Consider the following 24,132-nt stretch of genomic DNA (forward strand, 5'->3'; position numbering starts at 1 on the left):
AGGCAAGAACAAAAGTTCCAGTCACGTCCCATCAAGAATCCTGACAGGGCTTCCCTGGTGGCGCAGTGGTTGAGAGTCCGCCTGCCGATGCAGGGGACACGGGTTCGTGCCCCAGTCCGGGAAGATGCCGCGGAGCGGCTGGGCCCGTGAGCCATGGCCACTGAGCCTGCACGTCCGGAGCCTGTGCTCCGCAACGGGAGAGGCCACAACAGTGAGAGGCCCACGTACCGCAAAAAAAAAAAAAAAAAAAAAAAAAAAAAGAATCCTGACAGTATCTCACATTTACAGGGCCAAGGATTTTTTAAAAATCTTTGCAGATACCTGCTACAATTATTTAAGGTATAATCATTAGCACTGTGAAGTCAAACATCCACCCCTGGATGGACCCACCCAGGTTCACATCCTGGCTCTGACATTTACCAGTTCTAACAAACTATATATGTTTGCCTGGCCTCAGTTTCTCAATTTAAAAAATGGAGATCATCGACCATACTTTGCAGGGTGGTTGTAAAAAGTTAGAGAGAGGGCTTCCCTGGTGGCGCAGTGGTTGAGAGTCCGCCTGCCGATGCAGGGGACGCGAGTTCGTGCCCCGGTCCGGGAAGATCCCACATGCCGCGGAGCGGCTAGGCCCGTGAGCCATGGCCACTGAGCCTGCGCCTCCGGAGCCTGTGCTCCGCAACGGGAGAGGCCACACCAGTGAGAGGCCCGCGTACCGAAAAAAAAAAAAAAAAAAAAAGAACTGATAAAAAGCACGCATGCCAAAGGTCTGCATAAAGCAATATCCTACAGATGAGAGCTATATAAATTTTGGTTAGAAAAGAATATATATGGTTGCTGTGGATATGCAATCAAAACTTGAAATCGATTAGTTTGATGGCATAGTTTTAAATTATAAAAAGTACAAACTGAAATGAACCAACATTATTACATAATCTACACCTCAATAATCTGGGCCCCTGACAGAGAAAACTTAGGTGAATTCAGACAAAATCTAGCACTGCTCCTCCAGCTCTGTTCTGTAAACTGTCTCCATTTTCACACCTCCGTCTGCTGCCCCCATTTCTGCACCCACCAAAAAGCACCTCTATTCTCTTGGATAAGAGGGGGAATTCTGCCATTTTCCTTTTTAATGGAGGCCTCACAGCTGCAGATCACCCTTCTCATCCCACTGGACAACTGGCCAAATTCTAAAGTACAGCTTAAAACTTTGTGAAATAAGTCCACCTCTGTAAAATAAGTTGACGTGCTAAGAAGTCTGTCTTTGGCAACTCAATCCCTAAGGGGTTAAATGGACACCAAATTTTTCTAAAAACGAAACTGCCTTTTGTAGTCAGAAAATGTGTATCTAAGCAAGCTGTTCACTTCCCTCAAATGTAATTCTGAATAAAAGGAAGAGAGCTGCTTCTGAAATCCAACATTCAAGTGAAACAGAAAAGATCCTCATGAGGGAGCAGTTTAGAAGACGTATGGGAAGGTATGGGAACCATGCCACGGAAGGAGGCTGTGAGCTGATTAACAGGGCGTATGAATTAATTCTTCAGTAACAACAACTTAGAAAAGATGAACGTGAGTTAAAAATGTCCTGACTTGGGACTAGCATGGCACATCATCAAGACTGTCTGCAATCTTTTGAGCCAACTAATTATGCAACTTCTAAACTATATTTGTAGTCTGTTTACTTCAAGTGTCATAGAAATAACTCCTAGGCATTTTATTTATGCACAAATGATATGGAATCTTCCTGAGTGAATATATTTTACACTGGGGTACATGTTTTGAATCAACTTAGCTAAAACTAAAACAGAGAAGTAAAACAGAAGAAAACAAACTCACTTGTCAAACTCATCAAAGAGATCACAACTCTGCAGTTTTGAAAGAGCAAGTCGAAAGTATTCGGCTAGAAAACAAATGGAGTATTAGGAATGAAAGCAATCATGACTTCTTAGGTACACAGTAAACCACCTTATCCACTGCCCTCCCCAAAACCCACTTCAAACTGGCATGGCCACCTGTGATTTATTCTGTGGTGAAAATTCATGTTACAACTGCAGTTAGCCAGCACTACTTAACAGGCACACTCAAGATGGTAAATGCTCTAAGGACATTCTCCAAAAACCCCAGAAAAATAAGATGCTTAATCTAAAAACAATCATAAGCAAAAATTAATCATATCAGATGATTGTGAAACTGACATTGGTATAGAAATCAATATTCTGCAACTTTAAACCTATTAGATTATCAAACTCTCTGCAATGTATTTTAAACATACACACACACACACACACACACTCACACACACACACCCAGGATCAGCTGAATAAGAAAAGTCTAACTCAGGAAACTATAGGCTTGTCACCTCCTAGGCTTTCAGGTTCTCTCAAAATCTAGAATATAAAATTGTGCAAGGCAAAGCAGCTGTTAACAAGCAGAGGGAAAATCGTTTCATCATTAGTAAATGGAGTAATCCTCTCTAAATTTAGCAAAAATAAAATATCCTCTGATTAAATTAAAAGATTGACCAAGGACCTAGAATGTGCTGATGACATAAAATAAAACTCATAGGTAAAGAGGTGAAATGGGAAATAGGGAGGAAGTTAACCCATAGGGTTGTCTTACTAATTCTGAATTGGAATAAAGTAAGGCATTGGAACTCATGAATAATATGGTGGCAAAACAAAAGTGAAAAGCAGTTTCTCAAAAACAAAAAAGTCTACCTTTTTTCATTCTTTTATTCCACACTGACTCAAAATGAATGGGGATTTATGTATTAAAATTTAATTCCTTTCACCCAATCCCCAAATCATATCCTTAGGAATCATTATGAAACAGAAAGATTAAAACGCCTTAAAATTATATAAACATGTGATTCACATCAAACACCACTCATATTAATAGAGCAGGGTAAGAATAATATTACTGACCTGATGTTCTTATCCCATAGGGCAAATCAAACTTATCGCTACCATAGAAGGAAGCAGTATTTTTAAAATCAGCTGCACACAGAAAAGGGTGAAACTGATGAAACCTGGAAGAAAAGGATAAAGAATGATTTTCCCAAATGTGTATAATATTTGCATGTTTTTAAAATCACAACTGTAAATAACTGTAGTATGTCATTCCTATTGTATTAACTATACATGAATGTATAATTATTTTTAAGATTCTTTAAAAATCATCTTAAAGGGCTTCCCTGGTGGCACAGTGGTTGAGAGTCCGCCTGCCGATGCAGGGGACGCGGGTTCGTGCCCCGGTCCGGGAAGATCCCACATGCCGCGGAGCGGCTGGGCCCGTGAGCCATGGCTGCTGAGCCTGCGCGCCCGGAGCCTGTGCTCCGCAACGGGAGAGGCCACAACAGTGAGAGGCCCGCGTACCGCAAAAAAAAAAAAAAATCATCTTAAACACTATTTAAATATTACCTAGAATGGGATGTGCACTGGAACTACACACCCGGAAGGGAAACGCCTTCCAAGTAGTAAAACCAAAATTATGTAACAGCTTTGGGTGGGGAGTGGGGGGGGGGGCACAAAATTTAAAAACCAGCAAACACCAGTGACAGCCATCTACGGGAAGAGACAAAGGAAGAAATAAGGGAAAGTAAAAGTACAGATGCTGATTCACTCCCAGAAGAAAAGGTACCATAAAGCTGTTGTCAGCTGTGAAAATAAAAACACACTGAAAGTTAGAGGTAGCTAGAACTGAACTCTTCCCTAAGGTCATTAAATTAAAATTTACTCAAGAACAAAAACTACGGATACTTGTCTTCTTGTTGCCTGTCCTGCCCCCCTGCTCCACTCGGGTACTCTCTCAGACAACAATGTTTGATGAGGCGCCTCTGTTTTTTCTGTTTTTTCCCTCACTTTTAGCTCCTGGCACAGAGTAGGCAGACAACATACATTTAAGAAATGACTGAATGAATTTCAACTCCAAACTAATTCTTTATGGGACCACTATGATTTAGAAAGAAGTAAGTTTTTTTTAATTAAAGAGAAGGAACAGGGACTTCCCTTGTGGTCCAGTGGTTAAGACTTCACCTTCCAATGCAGGGGGTGCGGGTTCAATTCCTGGTCAGGGAGCTAAGATCCCACATGCCTCCGGGCCAAAAACCCAAAACATAAAACAGAAGCAGTGTTGTAACAAATTCAATAAAGACTTTGAAAACGTCCACATCAAGATAAAAAGGGGGGGGGGCTTCCTTGGTGGCGCAGAGGTTGAGAATCTTCCTGCTAATGCAGGGGACACGGGTTCGAGCCCTGGTCTGGGAAGATCCCACATGCCGCGGAGCAACTAGGCCCGTGAGCCACAACTACTGAGCCTGCGCGTCTGAAGCTTGTGCTCCGCAACAACAGGGGCCGCGATAGTGAGAGGTCCGTGCACCGCGATGAAGAGTGGCCCCCGCTTGCCACAACTAGAGAAAGCCCTCGCACAGAAACGAAGACCCGACTCAGACAAAAAAATAAATAAATAAATGTGGGGTTTTAAAAAAAAAAGAGAGAGAGAGAGATAAGGAAGAGGTAAAGCACATATTAAAATGCCATTTCCACCTACCAGGACTAGGTACTGCAGAGCAAGTCAAGCTAACCCTTATCCCATCCCCAACACATGGCCCCTTCTCTCCGGCCTTATCAGTTTTGTTCTTCCTTAGTCGAAAGACTGCAGGTGGAGATCAGAGCGCCCCTGGGGTTTCAGAGGCTGCATGACAAAATGAAAATAAACAGCAGTAGAGTAGGGACAAATTAGCTTCAGCTTGATCCTGGCTTTGCTACCCAGGAACCACTAACCTTGGCAAGTCACAGGAGCGCAAGATCTTTAGAGCTGAGCTAAGAACTTATACCATATTCAGACTAAGCAAAGAGGTGAGAAACTAGCCCTTCCTACTCGAGAAGGGCGTGTGTGCTAGATTCAGTTGTGACAAGTGTTAGCAGCCTCAGGGGTCCAGCCAACTTCAAAAGGTCATTATCTGTATCAGGGTTAATCCCTAAGCTTAGCATCTGCTCTGGGAAGAGGAAGTGTCAGGTCACCTGACTTAAGGTTGAGAGGAGATTCAAGATCTTCCGAGGCTTCCTTGGGAAAGTAAACCACAGATGACTTTGCACCTTGAGGTGAAAGCAATAAAGGACGCTATTCTTCGGAGTTGGTGGGAGTGATAATGATGGTAACTGATGATTAACGTCTACTGCCAGTCAGACCTTGTACTAGGTGACTTACATTTTATTTCTAAATGAAATAACTGTTAAGCACTGTGGCAAAGAACGTGGCCTGCCATTTCAGTAAACAAAGGATGTTGAAGCCCATCAAGCCTTGGCTACTGCAGCCGCCCCCCAACTGTGCACCCTGAGGGGAATTTAGAAGGAAGGAAAACAGGATACTGGCCCCAGATCGCTGAGGTGCGTATCAAAGGAATAATTCCAATAATACAGTTTCTTGCATCTTCCCACACATAGAAAAGGGGTAAATTCATTATCTTGAGATGTCTGTTTTTTCTTTAATTAGCAGTAATCTTTTTTTTTTAATTTATTTATTTTATTTATTTTTGGCTGTGTTGGGTCTTCGTTGCTGCACATGGGCTTTCTCCAGTTGCAGTGAGCAGGGGCTACTCTTCGTTGCAGGCTTCTCATTGCAGTGGCTTCTCTTGTTGCGGAGCATGGGCTCTAGAGCGCAGGCGCAGTAGCTGTGGCTCATGGGCTCAGTAGTTGTGGCTCGTGGGCTCTAGAGCGCAGGCTCAGTAGTTGTGGCGCGCAGGCTCAGTAGTTGCGGTGCACGGGTTTAGTTGCTCCATGGCATGTGGGATCTTCCTGGACCAGGGCTTGAAGCCATGTTCCCTGCGTTGGCAGGCAGATTCTTAACCACTGCGCCACCAGGGAAGTCCAGCAGTAATCTTTTGATGTTCGACTCCCTGTTTTTTTGTTCCCCAAAACTCCTACAAATCCTGGCTCCTTCCTCTTTGGAACAGTCCCTCAGAGCTATCTGAGAGGCTGTATCCCAGGCTTAAGTCCTCAGTAACATCCCAAATAAAACATAATTCTCAACTTTTTGGTTGTGCTTTTCTTTTTTAGTCGATAACTCCATGTCTCACACAGAGTAGGGGCTCAATAAGTATCTGCCTTATCTGTAATAATTATATATTACATCGTATTATATTACAGTATGTTATATTACATTATAATGATCATCTTTGCTGTTGTTACTCCTACAAAAGCCTGGAAAGGAAGGTAAATTCTACTAACCAATTTAGACTGTGGAAAAAAAAAATGTGGCCTGCCATTCCAGTAAACAAAGGATGTTGAGGCCAGCAAGCCTTCAGCCCACTGCAGCCGCCCCAGATGGTACCCCCCGAGGGGGATACACGGTGGAGAAAGACAGGATGCTGCCCCTAGACAGTTAAGGTGCATATCAAAAGGAATAATTTCAATAAGCCCAGACTCCTGCATCTTCCTGTTCATAGAGAAGCACTAAAATCATTAACGTGAGATGTCTGCTGTTTTGTGATTAGCAGTCATCTTTTGATACCTGACAGTTAAGGGAAACACTGACTGAAACCGCCTGCCCTGACCAGGCAAAGACAGTAACAATTTACATGAGTTATTTTACGACAGGAAGTCCTGGTAAGGAACACGGAACTAATGAGCCACCACCAACCGGAAGAATTCGGGAAAGGTCAAAAAGACAGAGGAGACGCCAGTCCACGTGTCCTACCAACCTCCCAGTATCCTCCTCGCTGGAATCCATCTTGGCTGAGTGGTGCGTGCACCACGAGAAAGGACCCTGAGTCCGAATGACTGGCCAGAGACAATCCGGAAACTAACCCCATTACCGTAAAACCCGAGACTGCGAGCCACATGGCAGAGCAATCCTCCTGGGTTCCCTTACCCTGTTGCTCTCCGCCCGGCGCCCCTTTGCAATAACGTCTCTTGCTTTGTCAGCACGTGTGTCTCCTCAGACAATACATTTCAGAGTGTTACACAACAGCTCACTCTAGGACCCTGGAAGGGGTCTCCCTTCCTGCAACATGACTACATGTCTGTCTTTTTCAGCAAAAACTCCAATATTTCCTCCCTTACCTCTTTGGAACTGTTCCTCAGAGCTATCTGACAGGCTGCCATCCCAGGCTACAGTCCTCCGTAAGGTCCCCAAATAAAACATTCTCAACTTTTAGGCTGTGCTTTTTTTTTTTTTTCTTCAGTCGACGAGACAAAGAAACCGAAGCTATAAAAAGTGAAGTAACTATTATCTGGAGTCCCAGCAGAGCTTCTCCTACTGGCTACTGCAAAGGAGGGAGCTCTGCCTCCAGGGAATACTATTCACTGACAAATGTGCAGACTTACACACCTGCTGAGCAATCTTTCATAAATACTCTAACCCCTTTGGGTTTTCTCAGAAAGAAAATGCCTTTTCTCTCGAAAGCTGAAGAGTACTTTGATTCTAGAGTAGCACTTTGAAGCTGCAGTCTGCAACCCACGGGTGGCTCATGAAGTCAATTTTGCGAGTCATGGTCAGCTCATTTTTAAAAAGTGAATAGAACAGGATACAGGGTATCTGGAGTAGGAAAGGTAAAAATTCTTTTTTTTTTATTATAAATATGTATGGATACTAAGTTCCAAAGCAAAATGTATTTCTTACTATGGGTCATGGTTAAAAAAAAAAAAAAAAACAAGTTTAACATCACTCTTCTAGTTTTGCAGTGATCCTAACTGGACACACACCCACAGATTGACTACAAGCAGCCGTGGCACACCTGTAGTCAGATGTAAAAATATTTTATGTATCTAAAGTTTTCCAGAAGGGTGGCTGATTTTTAAAGGGAACTGTAGCCCCAAAAGGTTAAGAACCAGTCATGGAGAGATACAGTAATACGATAAAAGAAAATAAGAAAAGACAATGTTAATTTTAGATCCTTAAAAGATAAAATGCTGAAAAGCTTGTATGTGCTTTACACGCTTCAACATGCCCAGACCCGACTGTCATTGATTTCTATTAATCTGGAAGCATTTGACCAGCACTCTATCAAAGCAGTGGTGACAAAGAAAAAGAATGTTTATGGATGGAAGAGTAAATTCTCTACAAGTCCTGACAACCATAATGAACAATTATTATCTACGTTCTATGTAGTTCATTAAAAGTCTGTGAAAGGAAAATATCTACTGTAAACTTTAACCTAGAAGTTAAATAAAAATAACAAGGGTGGAAAATAACATGGGAACAAGGGTAGGGAAAGAAAACCCTAAAAGGACAGTGCACTCTTTTATGATCAAACACAAACAGACCTCTCTAATCTCACCTGTGTGAAAAGAATACTGGTCTGACTGAGTTCTTCAATGCCTTTTCTTAAAATATATGCAGAGTTCTGACTAAAAGCACAAAAAGACACAGAATAGTCAAGCTCTTCCTTAAATGTAGGATAACCATATTATGTACTTACACTGCTAAGATTTGCATGAAAAAAAGCAAACAAGTGTGGAGAATGATTACAAACACATTTTGAACATTTTGTGTGCCACGGTTTCTTTTGTATTTTTACCTCAGGAGAGAGGCAAAAGCTGGCTTTGATAAACAAGGCTGGATCTTATTTCTCTTCTTCATTTCCACAGGTGGCACCCTATGAGACAAAAATAGCGTCAGTCAGAAACCAGAACTAGGAAGACGGCCCAAAGGGAAGAAAATGCTCTGGGAGCCCACGCGGTGCCACCAGTGAGAGGCTTCTCAGGCAGGGAAAAGAAACGCTCACCGCAGCCCCTGACGTATGACAGAAGCTTCTCCTAAGTCCTGGACACATTTGAGGATTCATGGATGCAAAGCGAGAGACTGGAAAAGGCTGAGGTAACGAGTGACCCAGAAGGGTCCAAGAGCAGTGACTCAAAGGACCCTTTGAGAAGAACTGGGATCATCACACTGTGGAAGCCAAGACCAGACTCACAGTTTAGAAGTTCCTAAAAGCCTGAAAAATGCACACGGCTATGTAGGTCCTCCGTGCCACACGCGGGGACACCCATGGGCAGCAAACGCCACAGAGACACTGCCCCGAGCAGGTTGCGTAGCCCCTGCCCGTGCCCCGGGGACGCCCCAAATCCCACCATTTAGAGTCACAAATCTAACTCCCCTCTATTCTTGGCACAGGTCAGGCGCTTGTGTGTCCCCTGAATGGAGCACTTGTCTCCACAATTTCAAAGCGTATTGTGATACAAGACAGAGCACAACAATGAAAACAAATGAAGGGGACAGGGGGCAGCAGGACCCAGACTCAGCCAGGAAAGAGCAAACAGCCTAATATAAAAAACCATTAAAAAAAACAAAAAACAAAAAACCATTAAAGGGCTTCCCTGGTGGCGCAGTGGTTGAGAGTCCGCCTGTCGATGCAGGGGACACGGGTTCGTGCCCCGGTCCGGGAAGATCCCACATGCCGCGGAGCGGCTGGGCCCGTGAGCCATGGCCGCTGAGCCTGCGCGTCCGGAGCCTGTGCTCCGCAACGGGAGAGGCCACAACAGTGAGAGGCCCGCGTACCGCAAAAAAAAAAAACTATTAATGATCATCAGTTGTGTGGAGCATTAATCTAAAAAAGAAAACGAATCAATTTTCTTCTGCAATCACAGGATTCAAAGAGAAACAGCCTAAACCCTTCATGGATTGACTCAATTTTAAACTTTTTTTGGTACAAAATCCACAGTTAAAACTGCTAGCTTTCTGAACTCTGAGGCCAGATGCAGAGAATCATCTTTTGTAAATACCCCAAATGGCAAAAAAAAAAAAAAATCTAGATTTATATGTGAGGAAGGTACATAAATATGGTGGGCCAGCACACCAAGCCACAAAAACCAAATTATAGTCAGAGGACAAAATAAAGTATAAGATATTACTTGGTTTCTAAGGTTATTAAACCAGAAAACAAACTATTTGGGGATATTGTGAAGACTGTGGGTGTTTTTTCTTAAAAAAAGACAATTCCTTGTCTTAAACAGTTTTTAAGGAAGCAAGTTCCGAGGTAATTTCCAGCTCCGAGGTAATTACCAGCATCCAAGGTAATTTCACGATACTTTCTGTGTCTGGAGTAATGTGTTAGCTTAGGAGTGACATGAACGTTCCTCAAATTCTGATGACAAGAAAAAAGTGCTGAATTTGGACCCTTTTCATTGTCTTCTTTATCATTTCCCCTGTGACCAAGAATAGGATTTGCAGGGAATTTAGCAATCTAGTAAACGTCGTGCTTTCTTTTCTGTTCTTGTCTTCCATTACTAAGTACAGGACAGAGACAAAAGGGGCAGAGATGGAGGGAGAGATGCCTGCAGTAGGATCCTCATGTGGTATATAATCAGACTTCTAAGATCTATGGCTCATTATTTAAGTCCAAAACCTCAAAACTTGTGTCCAAACCGACCCACCTGGCATTGGGTTTTTTCAGTGACCGTAAAGAGCATTACAATGATTTGCCTAACTTCCTTCCATAAAGAGCATTACAATCAACCAGTGATGAAGTTAAATGCAGAAGCATCATTTTTTTAATCTAGCAAAACAAAACAAAACCTAAAAACATGATCTAGGATCTACTATTCAAACACTGGCAAAAAGTACCGAACTTTTGTCTAAGACAGGAAGTTTTTATGTGGTTTATTTTGACATCCTATACTCACCACTCATTCAGGATTTAAAGGTCATCAAAACTTGATTCCTCACCAAAGGACTGACAATAGGAAATAGGATACCTCTAGACTAACAGTTGTCCTCCAGGATTACATTATACATTTATAAGCGAAGTGATTTGGGTTTTCCAACCCGTTGTCCATGTCAGTTTTTCTGCTCTGGTCATTTGCATTAAGATGAAGAATTTTTTTAAACATTTATAATACATAGTAGCAATTTCTGAGCAAAACTCTGGGAAACTCAAGCAAAGGAATTTCCAAAAGTACCAGACTTCTGAATTCTGAGTTTTTTAAATATATTTTGAGGAGAAATAGACATAGTCTAATTTGATGCCTTTAGTGTTTTTGAATCACCCATCCTCAGGGTTGAAAAATTGTTTTGTATAACTGAGGGTACTGTTGGTTCAAACTATGTTAGTTTACAGTTTGTTGCAAACATTGTAGAACACAGCAACATATATATTAACATTTTCTCTATTTATCTTTATTATAGAAAATATCTTAGAATGTTCTTGATAGAGTAGCACGGTAACGATGGTCTCACACTTGGTGTGAATGGTAGTTTAGCAAAGCATAGCTCAAGGATTTGCAAAGTTAGGAAGAGGGACAAGAGAGCCTCTCTCCCCACCCCCATCTAAATATGAAATTTGGTAAATTAGAATACTTTGTAAAAACAAATTCATATTAATTACCATTATGTACGAGGTGTTTTGTTTTTAACCACATTGAAGAGAATCGGGAAAGATTTTTTCCTTAATGTTTCTCCCGAGTGTAGTACTATAACAAAAACTTAATGCTACGAAACATTTTATATGTACCTTTGAGTAGGCAATTTAATCTAGATTATCTAATTTTCTTCCCATGATAACTAATCTGTTTTTAGTATCAGCAACATTTGGCAAGTTTATTTTTTTAGATATAAACTGTGGTTCATCTGTTCACTTTTCTAGAAAAAAATCATTCTCATGAGAAAAAGCATAAATTAACAAGAAAGGAGAGTGACTCGATTTGCTTTTAGAAAAAGAAATGCTTAATCAGCTCTCCTGTATTTGGACTTATGCAGGTGTTAAGAAATTTAGGGAGGTATAAAGGGTTGAATGACCACAGTGCTCTTTTTTTGTTGTTGTTAATCTAACAGACCAGCCTTAACTGTGGGCCCGAATCCTAAAAGGACAGTTGCCACAGTGGGACGCAAGGAAATGTTTGGTTGGCAGATGAGTACCAGTGACAGCCAAGTGGAGGGACATACTTGCATGGTCAGTTTATTCTCTAATTCCAATAAGTTCTTTGCTTTCAGAAGCAAGAAAACATTTCCTCTCCCCTCCCCCTACCCCACCCCCTTTTTTTAAACATACCACAAGGAAAGTACAAACAGTTGCGCTACCTCAAACCCTTTGTGACACTTGTAGAAATCAGTAGATTTTAGATTAGACAGAATCATTTTTTTAATCTCTTGATTTGTTTTCCTTTGGTTCGAAAAGTGTTATACTCAATTGACTCTAGGAAAATTTTGTATGTGGTAGCATAGCTTTAATTTATCCTATTACAGTGCTGTTCTGAATTTTCTTTTGGTTTTTAAAAAACAAAACCTGTTGCTTAGAAGCCATGAACTGTTTTACTTCACTTCAACTTGTCAAAATGTCCTTGTTTGAAAAAATGATCATTTGGGTTCACTCAGGAAATGCATGTCAGGAAGCTTGTATTATAAGTTGACGAGTTGTGATGTATCAGTAACTGCTGTTACTCCTTTTTCAAAGAAATATAATTGATTTTGAAGTTTTCTAGATTGTCACATGCTTTGTGATGAATGCAAGGAAATCAAGTCCTGTGTGGTATTTATTCTAGTCATTTCTATTCAGGCTATAAACTGTAGCTAATTTTTTATTTGCAATTAATTCATTCAAACTCAGTACTTTTCAAAATAGAAAAAAAAAGGAAAAATGATAAAAATCTTATTATAGAAGTTTTCTCTTTAATAAAACTACCTGTGCCTCTTCAAATTTTATATGTGACATTTCAAGTCGAAGTCATTTCAAATTGCACATACATCATTATTCACCAAATATTTTTAAACAAAAGGAACCATATGTAGTGTCTACCTTTTATCGAAAGTCTCTTATCCAAGCATTTTAGACTCTAAGAATCAAGTGCCACTGAGTCTAAGAATTACTCCATCAATTCAAAAAGATGAATTATATAAATAAGAATGTGATGCCCCAAAGACGGTCAACACCACTGCTTCACTGAAAAGTCAATAAAAAGATGTTGTTGTTTATCAATATTTAAACTGTTAGATGTAATGTATAAGATACTAGAATGGTAAAACTCCAATTTATAATGGAAAAGCTAGAAAAGGTTCAAAGCGTTACAGGGTTTGTTTTTTGTTTTTTTTAATAGGTCCCTCTAATACCATTTGCAGGTCTATGTGAAACACCAGTTTGGTAGTCATTTTTAAACAGCAAAAATAAAACTTACCCATAGGCATTTGTTCCCCACAATATACAATGCAGCACATAATAGAGGAAGACAGCACTCAGGAAGATGGCCACAAGGTACCCTCTCATGGCTGGCCCACCTGAAACACAGGGGATGAAGGCCAAGGGAAAGACAAGATCATTATACAGGTGATTCACACAATGGCTTACATGCAAGCATTAGTGAATAAACATACAGAGAGAAGAGTATAAGAAACTGACATCAGCCTGTTATTTTGGAAACACCTACTAAATTTTCAGAAGGTGAATATTTTTTCTGTCTCTCTTCATCCTCTTTAATCAACACAACATGATTCATGTTTAGACCAATACCTTCCCATGTCAGATAGGAAAACAATTCATTCAGAACAAAATTTTACACATCTATTTCAAATCCAAAACTTTTTTCAGAAATATTAAAAAATACCTATTTTCTCTATCTCAAGAGAAAATGAATATATGCCTTAAGATGTAAACAAACATTTTGTTTTGTCATTGCTCGAAATGACTTTTAAATGCTATTTATGCTAAAAGTCATTTTCTCATTTTAAAAAACTGGGGGAAAAAAGCTACTAAAAAATATTTCCGACAACCTCAATTTTTTTTTTTAATTAACTAATTTATTTATTTATTTTTGTCTGCTTTGGGTCTTCATTGCTGCTCACGGGCTTTCCCTAGCTGCAGTGCGCGGGCTTCTCACTGCAGTGGCTTCTCTTGTTGCCGAGCATGGGCTCTAGGCATGCAGGCTTCAGTAGCTAGCTGTGGTGCGTGGGCTCAGTAGTTGTCTCGCGGGCTCTAGAGCACAGGCTCAGTAGTTGTGGTGCACAGGCTTAGTTGCTCCATGACATGTGGGATCTTCCCGGACCAGGGCTCAAACCCGTGTCCCCTGCATTGGCAGCTGGATTCTTAACCACTGTGCCACCAGGGAAGTCCTCCCACATCCTCACTTTTTACACACTTTTAGGTGCACCATATCACAGCACAGGTAAATTTAGCTAATTATTTGCTTGTTTTTATACTAAATGGACAGTATAGTTCACTGCACATTTATAGACAGACACAAACCTGGACACCATCCTCTCTAGAGTATAAATGCAAAAAACAAAAAAAAAACCCTTTACAAAATATATTTTTTATAGCCTAAAACATTTTTAGTTCCCACTTCTGCTTCAAAGGCAGAAATGAGTATGTCCTCACTTCTACATGTAATTAAATGCAAAAGACAAATTTAATATATGTTTCTATACTAGATCTTCTATTTCAATGCATGTTGCTTAAACAGATATACTATTTCTTTGCATCTCTTATCAAGTTTCTGGTCCATCTAGATACTTGAATGTACCACTCGGCTCACTCCCGTCCGTCTCTATTAACCTCAATTGGGGCAATGCAGTGTCGAACGTGTGAGTCTGGTTAGATTCTTTTATTTTTTTTTAAATTTTATTGAAGTAGAGTTGATTGGTTAGATTCTTAAAGAGCTCCATTGCCTTCTTAAGTATAATCTACTAAACATAAATGAAGCTGTGTGGATCATGTGAGGTCATTGTAACTAATGTAATAATCGTTCTGGGCTCCATTAGGGTTGAGACCCTCTGGAGCTAATGAGGGTGTGGGGCTGTTTGGAGTTGACCCTAAACTGTAGGGCTTATCCCATGCAGATTGCTGAGCACACCGCCCTTGGTGTCAGCTGTTGCTTCTCACTGCAATTAAGGCAGCCACCACCCCCATGTGCCACTATTATAAATTAATTAGAAATGAAGACTGTCAAGAGGAAGCAAATGAATGTGTTAAATGAGCAAATTTTAGTTTACACATACTTCTAATTTAGCAGACATAATCCCCGTGAAGAGTCAACACTGGTTAGAAATCAGAAGACAGGAATCATGGCCCAACTCCACATAATTCCTGGCTTGGAGGGGGGCCTTAGGTAAATCAGTCTCCCCTTTTCCAACCTGACTGTTCTCACACGTTCAGGAGTGAGAACACACAGCCAACCTCTTTGGGCTGTTAGAGTGGCCAAAATGATGGGCGTCTGGCGTAACCTAGGACACAAAAATATGTGCTGAATAAGTTTGTATATTTTATGGTTGTTTGTTTTCTAAAGCTAAAGCCAGCTGTGCTTTTTTTCTATACAATAAAATGCATGGGTTTTGAGAAAACCAAAGAGAAACGTGGCCTGCCCTTAATGTAGCCTGTGCAGTATTCTTACTGGTCTGACAGAAAGAGTCAGTTGGGTGTGGCTGTGGCGGAAAGGCCACTTCCTCTGCTGGCAAAGGGAGTAAACATAGAGAGGACTCGTAGATCACCTCAGGCCTGTGCTTCCCTTTCCACTTTATTCTCTGTCTTCCTTGCCCATTTGCAATATATGTCTTGATGTATTGTGCATTATTTTAGAAATCACCTTAAATTCTTGGTAAAAAGCAAGAAATAAATTGCATGATCATTAGTGGGGGAAAAAAAAAAAAGAAAAAGTATGGTTCTGTGCTTCCTGAGAAATAATTGGTAAAATCCAAGTAATGGAGAGAATTAAGGTTTGGGATGATCAGAGTAAAAGTCTAAGACAGTGAGGCATGGGAGATGTTGGGACACATCACTGAACTGGTTAATTGAGGAAACAAAGACAGCGAGATAGCTAGCCCAGAGCCCAGCCCTTATGACATGTTCAACAAATGCTAGCTCTGCTTCCTCCCCTTCACGTGTGAGAGAAGTGCTAATATTAAACACTTTGGCCAGAGGCCACGAGTCATGATTCATGATGGCAGGACATAGGGAGCTGGTGTGGCCTGGCCTTGGCTCATTCAGCCCTTTGACTGAACTGGCCTCTGCAAAACGTTTTTTGTGTTTTTCATTCATGCGTCACACAAACATGAATGTAGGATAAATATAAAAGACTCCAGAGAACACAATGGAATTCTTTCTATACTGTGACTCAGCTGAAAATACACTATCATTAAGCCTCTTTTGTTGTACATTGGACAGCCTCAGATATCAGGGGTGTTCAGACACTTTGGAAGTTCTAGAATCCACAAGTTAGACTTGGACAGAGAAAGTTTTAGAAATTACTGATACCAGGCTTAAGACTGTCCTGGAAGACATTTAACCATGGGCCAAAACAGTCACCAAACAATCTGCTTAAATCCTCAGATTAAATATTTAAAACTCCACCCAGAGTAACATCAGTTTTGCAAACACCCAACAAGGATGCCACTTATCAGTATCAGAAATTTTTTTAAAACATATTTACATCTAAGGTAAGATAGCATATGAAAGCCTAGGGAAAGAACTCAGTATTTACAGTTCAGTTTGCTTATCTGTCCCTCAAAACATATTCTTTGGGAAATTTATATATCACTTTACAGAGCACGAAAGTATGCTAAGCGAGATGTTGTTTTTTTCCTCAGCAGTTTGTGGTTTAGCTGAAGACAAAGAAGTGTGAGAAAACATTTTTTTCCTTCAAAAAGCAAAATGAGGGCTTCCCTGGTGGCACAGTGGTGGAGAGTCCGCCTGCCGATGCAGGGGACACCGGGTCTGTGCCCCGGTCCGGGAGGATCCCACATGGGCCTGTGAGCCATGGCTGCTGGGCCTGCGCTCCGCAACGGGAGAGGCCACAACAGTGAGAGGCCCGCGTACCGCAAAAAAAAAAAAAAAAAGTAAAATGAACCTACTTGTGAAGAGCTACTGCATACACCACCTGAGAAAAATTTTGGAAGCTTTACCACTCTCACATGTCATGGGCAATTCAAAGCATCCATATTCAAGTTGCAAAGCAAACTGGGGCCGGCCAGGATATCCTTGTGATAAACACGTAGAGGTCCTCTGCTCGCTCACAGCAAAAACTTCCACAAATAAATGAATTCTCTAATTATAAGTCTATAAGTGAAACAACCATTTTGCTTTGAGCAAAAGACTCAAAGGAACACCAGTAAGAATTTAACACAGAGTGCCTGCTTTAAGGGGAGGAAAAAAAAAAAGTCCCTTCAATATCGCTTCAGTTACCAAAACAAACAAGTTTCAAGATCTTGACATTAAACAACACATATCAGCTTCTTAGCTGCAGATGCTGCTAAGACCAGAGTCCCTAAAACATCCTTCACAAAGTTTAAGCCATAAAGCAATTATTCACCGAAAGTGTGAGTAGAGGGTGTCAAGGGAGAGCAGGAATCATTGGCAGAGATCAAATGTTTATTTCTTCCCCAATTATGATACATAACCCAATAGATGAATAATCTGCATATGCCAAAGTGAGCTCAATCTTGGCAACAGGTTTTCCTTTTCTTTAATAATAACAGTATATTTTATAAGTTCATAAAAGGCTTGTATGTCCATCACTTCATTTAAGGCTCAAAACAAGCTTGATAACCAGATGTGCAAGACTGTCACACAGAGTGAAGTCAGTCAGGAAGAGAAAAACAAATACCGTATGCTAACACATATATATGGAATCTAAAAAAAAAAGAGTGGTTCTGAAGAACCTAGGGGCAGGACAGGAATAAAGACACAGACATAGAGAATGGACTTGAGGACACGGGGAGGGAAAAGGGCAAGCTGGGACGAAGTGAGAGAGTGGCATGGACATATATACGCTACCAAATGTAAAATAAATAGCTAGTGGGAAGCAGCTGCATAGCACAGGGAGATCAGCTCGGTGCTTTGTGACCACCTAGAGGGGTGGGATAGAGAGGGTGGGAGGGAGACGCAAGAGGGAAGACATATGGGGACATATGTATATGTAGAGCTGATTCACTTCGTTATAAAGCAGAAACTAACACACCATTGTAAAGCAATTATACTCCAATAAAGATGTTAAAAAAAGAAAAAAAACCAGATGTGCAGGCATCATCTTCTTGATGAATGAGGGAAATGAAAGTTTCTGCAATTCAGTGAGTTGTCCCAGCTCACACAGTCTAAGAGGCAGAAACAGACTTAAGCCTGACCATTTCTTTCTCACAGTTCTACTCCTGGTGTCATCCTGTCTATCAAGACAAAATACATGAGGGGAACCCAAAAGAGAAAATTCTAATTGACAACTTCCTGACAGTGCGCTGTTGATGGGCAGAGTTCCCAAAGGGCAAATACAGACATGGGTTGCAGCGAGAGGGCTGCAGGGCAGGGTTCCCCAAAGTGACATGGCAGCTCCGAGGGTCAGCACCAGCCGAGGGCTTGTTAACATGCACGTTCCTGAGCCCCTACTTCATCTGAGTCTCTAGGGCTTGGAAAAGTGTATTGAAACAAGAACACTCCAGTCTGATTCTTATGCCGACCCAAACTACAGTTTGAGAATCACTGCTCTAGGATTCTCAAGAGAACCATCGAGGAATGTACTGAAATACGGAGACCATAACAGATGTTACGATAATGACCCCACTCCATGAGAGCAGGATTTGTCAATCACTTTATTTGCATTTGTTTATCTACTTCTAACAATACATGTCACACAGAAGATGTTACGTGGATAATCGTTGAATGTAGTTACAGATCTCATAACTAGATGCTTTGTATTGATTTTTTATCCAAAATGCCTACCACATGGTAATGAATAATGGCTGATTAGAATCATTAAGATATTGCAGTGCTTAGCATCGTTCAAGGCCCCCCGACAGATGCTTTCGGTGTATTATCTCATGTAATCCTCACAACCACCCTGTGAGGGAAATAGTAAACTTACAATTCCCATTTCACAGAGGAGAAAACTGAAGCTCTGAGAGGAATATTAACTTACCTGAGCTAATAAACTGCAGAACAGACTCAAACCCATATCTCTCAGACCAGAGTGCACACACTGTACTGCTGCTCTCCAGATGTGAGCTTTTACAAATTGGTGCAAGGTCCAGCCTTCTGATAACAGACTGAACGTGACAGAATGTCTCATCTGCCCATCCTACCAGCTCCCTAAGCGGTATGAATTCTAGGAATTGATAAAATGGAAATAAAGTTTATAGTCACAGACTGCTGAAATAACACCCTATTACTCACACCCTTGTTCTTCCCCACCCTATTTTGGATTTCAGTAAATCCATTTTGTTTTTCCTCCATAGTTCTATTGAGTGCCCTGGAGCAGTGATCCTCAAAACTTCAGTATGCTTAAGAATCAAACTGGAGGATTCCTATTTCAATGCACATTCTTGAGCCCCAGGGCAACCATAATAGCATTGCTTATAAAAACAAAACAAAAACCCTATGGCATGACACTTGAAAATGGTCAGATTCTTATTTTTAGACTCTCTAATGCTTTTTCAAACCTAAAGAGGCTTGTTTTTCCAACAACCAGTTAGAAAAAAGCATATTCAGCAATAATTCTACAAACATCATTCTATTCTCTAAGCACAAAAACCCGGTGGGTATCTCAGTCAATATCACATGGCTCCAAGAAAGAAACATGCTTACACACACATGGTTCAAGACGGACCCGGCCTGCCCGGCCTCTCTCCACCCAGTGACCTCTAGGCTCAGCTGCAGACACACCCCGGTGCCCATCTGTAGGCTCAGCTCCACCCCAACCTCTGAGCCTGATCCTGGCCCAAAGGAAAGGGAGCCTGAGAAGCCTCCAGCGGCAGCTCAACAGTTTGGTCAGGTTCCTACTGATCCCACACTTGGACATGTCATTCACCTGGCCTGAGTTCCCGTTGCCGGGTCCCTGAATTACATCCTAGTTTTCCAAGGTCTTCATTCTTCTCTCTCTCAGCTACCCCAGCAGCTCAGCAAGCAAACATCCAATCCTAAGTAACCAGGATCCTACATCGTGTACTCATCCACTCTATCCCTCGATACCCTCTGCTTCCCCAGTGACAGAGGTCTTGCTCTGCTGCTGTTCGGTCTCCTCTCTCATCCAGCATACCTCTGCTCAACAAAAATACTCGATAACTTGCATCTTTGTGCAAAATAGACAAGGACACCCAATCTGGCTCCACACAGCCCTGTGGGCACATAGCTTGGCATGGGCAGGATTTCAACCACAACTTGCCTCTCAGCCAGGTGCCCCTGTTCAAGGTTCACCTCCACAATCTTACCAGGTGGCCCTGCTCTCAGCCTGTGTCCATTCAACCCTGGGAGAGACTCTTCTTCATTCAGGTCTCCACCAGACCTCAGCTCACACTGACACATACTTGAGACTGTCTGAACTTGGCAACAGATCTTACATCCGGCCTTCCTTCCTCTTCGTATTTACTGCTCAGCTTATGACTCTTCTCTGCAATCACATGCCCCTGTGAGCATGAACTGCAGCTCTACCTATGCATTAATGTCTAAGTCTCTTAGTCCAGACCCACGGGTCCCCTAAGCCTCCTAGATCTAGCCGTCTCCATAGAGCCCAAACCTTAAAGAAGACACACAGGACCTCGCAGCAATGGATGGAAAGGCCTCAGTCCTCTTTAAGTCAGTTATTACCCCTCTTTCAAGTAATGATCCTTATCATTAATGGTATGATCCAAATGTGTCCAGAAGCCTCATTTATATACTAAGGACCTCCACCCTCTGGTGCTGATGATCATATAAACAATAGCACACTTTATTAAGTACTTACAAAATGCCCAGCACTGCACTAAGCCCTTTTCACATACGATGATGAAAACAGGGGTGCTATCATCCCCACTCAAGAGATCTTTCTGGGTTTTTATATTGTATATTATGGGAAACTTCTAAATTATACATTCTGGAGAACTATGATCACTGTATTTTTTAACTATAACAGCATGAACTTAATATAGTTACTTAATACCTTGTTAAGCAAGGGAATGATACACATTAAAGTAGGCATTGATTAAAATATACTTAGAAACATTAAAATACAAAAGAAAAAACTGTTCATTTCACAATTAAAGAGATAAATCTTAAGGAATTAGTCTGGTTGATCAGATTTCTACTAGAAGGACCTGAAAATTCTCAAGAGGCCAAAATTTAAAAATAAAAATAGCACATGTAAAATTCAGTATGCAATATTACACCACCTAAAAAAGCTAAATTTAAATCTGAAGTTCTGAGCTACTGTTATTTAATACAAATTAAGGGGAAAAAATCTGAGTAAATTAATAGAAAATTATAATTTGATTTACGTACCTCCTCCCTGGAAAAGCTATTAGTATAGTTTCAACAAATTGGACCAACTGTATACATTCTGGCTGATTTCTAAATACATAGTCTTTTCCTTTCTGCATAGCGGAAGAAGAATATGCATAATTTTCTTTCTCTCTTCTTCCCCCCAATTCTTCTGCTATACCATGCTATGCAGCTAGTTCCTATATGTATACACACATCTCCTCTTTCAGTCTTTCAAGAAAGCCAGTGCTTGGCTCTACCCACCACCAGTCCCCCACCATCAAGAAGCTTGCACAAGCCTCTTAGATAGCCTCACCCACCACAGGGAAAACAGCAGAAGCGAGAAGAACTACAATTCTGCAGCCTGTGGAACGAAAACCACATTCACAGAAAGACAAAATATATAGGCAGAGGACTATGTACCAGATGAAGGGACAAGATAAAATCCCAGAAAAACAACTAAATGAAGTGGAGACAGGGAAGAGGGATTCAGAATAATGATAGTGAAGATGATCCAAGACCTTGGAAAAAGAATGGAGGCAAAGATCGAGAAGATACAAGAAATGTTTAACAAACACCTAGAAGAATTAAAGAACAAACAGAAATGAATAATACAATAACTGAAATGAAAAATACAGTAGAAGGAAACAATAGCAGAATAACTGAGACAGAAGAACAGATAAGTGACCCAGAAGACAGAATGGTGGAATTCACTGCCGTGGAACAGAATAAAGAAAAAAGAATGAAAAGAAGACAGCCTAAGAGACCTCTGGGACAACATTAAACACACCAACGATTGCATTATAGGGGTCCCAGAAGGAGAAGAGACAGAGAAAGGACCCAAGAAAATATTTGAAGTGATTATAGTCAAAAACTTCCCTAACATGGGAAAGGAAATAGCCACCCAATTCCAGGAAGCACAGAGTCCCAGGCAGGATAAACCCAAGGAGAAACACGCCAAGACACATAGTAATCAAACTGACAAAAATTAAAGACAAAGAAAAATTATTGAAAGCAACAATGGAAAAATGACAAACAGCATACAAGGGAACTCCCATAAGGTTAACAACTGATTTCTCAGCAGAAACTCTACAAGCCAGAAGGGAGTGGCATGATATATTTAAAGTGATGAAAGGGAAGAACCTACAGCCAAGATTACCCGGGCAAGGATCTCATTCAGATTCCACGGATAAATCAAAAGCTTTACAGAAAAGCTAAGAGAATTCAGCACCACCAAACCAGCTCTACAACAAATGCTAAAGGAACTTCTCTAAGTGGGAAACACAAGAGAAGAAAAGGACCTACAAAAAAACAAACCCATAACAATTAAGAAAATGGTCATAGGAACATACATATCGATAATTACCTTAAACGTGAATGGATTAAATGCTCCAACCAAAAGACACAGGCTCGCTAAATGGATACAAAAACAAGGCCCATATATATGCTGTCTACAAGACACCCACTTCAGACCTAGGGACACATACAGACTGAAAGTGAGGGGATGGAAAAAGATATTCCATGCAAAGGGAAACCAAAAGACAGCTGGAGTAGCAATACTCATATCAGATAAAATTGACTTTAAAATAAAGAATGTTACAAGAGACAAGGAAGGACACTACATAATGATCAAGGGATCAATCCAAGAAGAAGATATAACAATTATACATATATATGCTCCCAACATAGGAGCACCTCAATACATAAGGCAACTGCTAACAGCTATAATAGAGGAAATCAACAGTAACACAATAATAGTGACTTTAACACCTCACTTATACCAATGGACAGATCATCCAGACAGAAAATTAATAAGGAAACACAAGTTTTAACTGATACAATAGACCAGATAGATTTAATTGATATTTATAGGACATTCCATCCAAAAACAATAGTTTACACTTTCTTCTCAAGTGCACATGGAACATTCTCCAGGAGAGATCACATCTTGGGTCACAAGCCAAGCCTTGGTAAATTTAGGAAAACTGAAATTATATCAAGCATCTTTTCTGACCACAACGTTAAAAGATTAGAAATCAATTACAGGGAAAAAAACGTAAAAAGCACAAACACATGGAGGCTAAACAATATGTTACTAAATAGCCAAGAGATCATTGAAGAAATCAAAGGGGGAATCAGAAAATACCTAGAGACAAATGACAACGAAAACAAAATGATCCAAAACCTATGGGATGGAGCAAAAGCAGTTCTAAGAGGGTAGTTTACAGCAATATAATCCCACCTCAAAAAACAAGAAAAATCTCAAGTAAACAATCTAACCTTACACCTAAAGGAACTAGAGAAAGAAGAACAAACAAACCCGAAGTTAGTAGAAGGAAAGAAATCATAAAGATCAGAGCAGAAATAAATGAAATAGAAATAAAGAAAACAATAGTAAAGATCAATAAAACTAAAAGCTGGTTCTTTGAGAAGATAAACAAAATTGATAAACCATTAGCCAGACTCATCAAGAAAAAGAGGAAGAGGACACAAATCAGTAAAATCAGAAATGAAAAAGAAGTAACAAGGGACACCGCAGAAATACAAAGCATAAGAGACTACTACAAGCAACTCTATGCCAATAAAATGGACAACCTGGAAAAAATAGACAAATACTTCGAAAGGTATAACCTTCCAAGACTGAACCAGGAAAAAATAGAAAATATGAACAGACCAATCACAAGTAATGAAATTGAAACTATGACTAAAAATCTTCCAACGGGACTTCCCTGGAGGTGCAGTGGTTAAGAATCTGCCTGCCAATACAGGGGACACAGGTTCGATCCCTGGTCTGAGAAGATCCCACATGCTGCAGAGCAACTAGCCTATGTGCCACAACTACTGAGCCTGCGCTCTACAGCCCACAAGCCACAAATACTGAAGCATGTGCACCTAGAGCCCGCACTCCGCAACTAGAGAAGCCATTGCAATGAGAAGCCCATGCACCACAAGAAAGAGTAGTCCCTGCTCGCCACAACTAGAGAAAGCCTGTGCGCAGC

At 40.8% G+C, this 24,132-nt stretch overlaps 1 protein-coding gene across 12 annotated transcripts in view; it reads right to left on the minus strand.

Moving 5' to 3' along the window:
• Positions 1-24,132, minus strand: part of ST3GAL6 (ST3 beta-galactoside alpha-2,3-sialyltransferase 6) — a 107,192-nt gene that overhangs the window by 24,020 nt on the left and 59,040 nt on the right. For 10 of the 12 annotated variants that reach the window (XM_032629526.1, XM_032629521.1, XM_032629525.1 and 7 more), the window contains 4 exons: positions 13,104-13,203; positions 8,516-8,593; positions 2,922-3,025; positions 1,834-1,897 (listed from right to left, as the gene is read on the minus strand). In XM_032629526.1, the coding sequence (XP_032485417.1) occupies positions 1,834-1,897; positions 2,922-3,025; positions 8,516-8,593; positions 13,104-13,192 (335 nt within the window). In that variant the 5' untranslated portion in view covers positions 13,193-13,203. Of the gene's footprint in view, positions 1-1,833; positions 1,898-2,921; positions 3,026-8,515; positions 8,594-13,103; positions 13,204-20,109; positions 20,220-24,132 lie in introns of those variants that run through there. The other 2 variants (XM_032629518.1, XM_032629530.1) reach the window with 2 other exon arrangements.

The sequence above is a fragment of the Phocoena sinus genome, chromosome 4, assembly GCF_008692025.1.
Source record: "Phocoena sinus isolate mPhoSin1 chromosome 4, mPhoSin1.pri, whole genome shotgun sequence".
NCBI lineage: Eukaryota > Metazoa > Chordata > Mammalia > Artiodactyla > Phocoenidae > Phocoena > Phocoena sinus.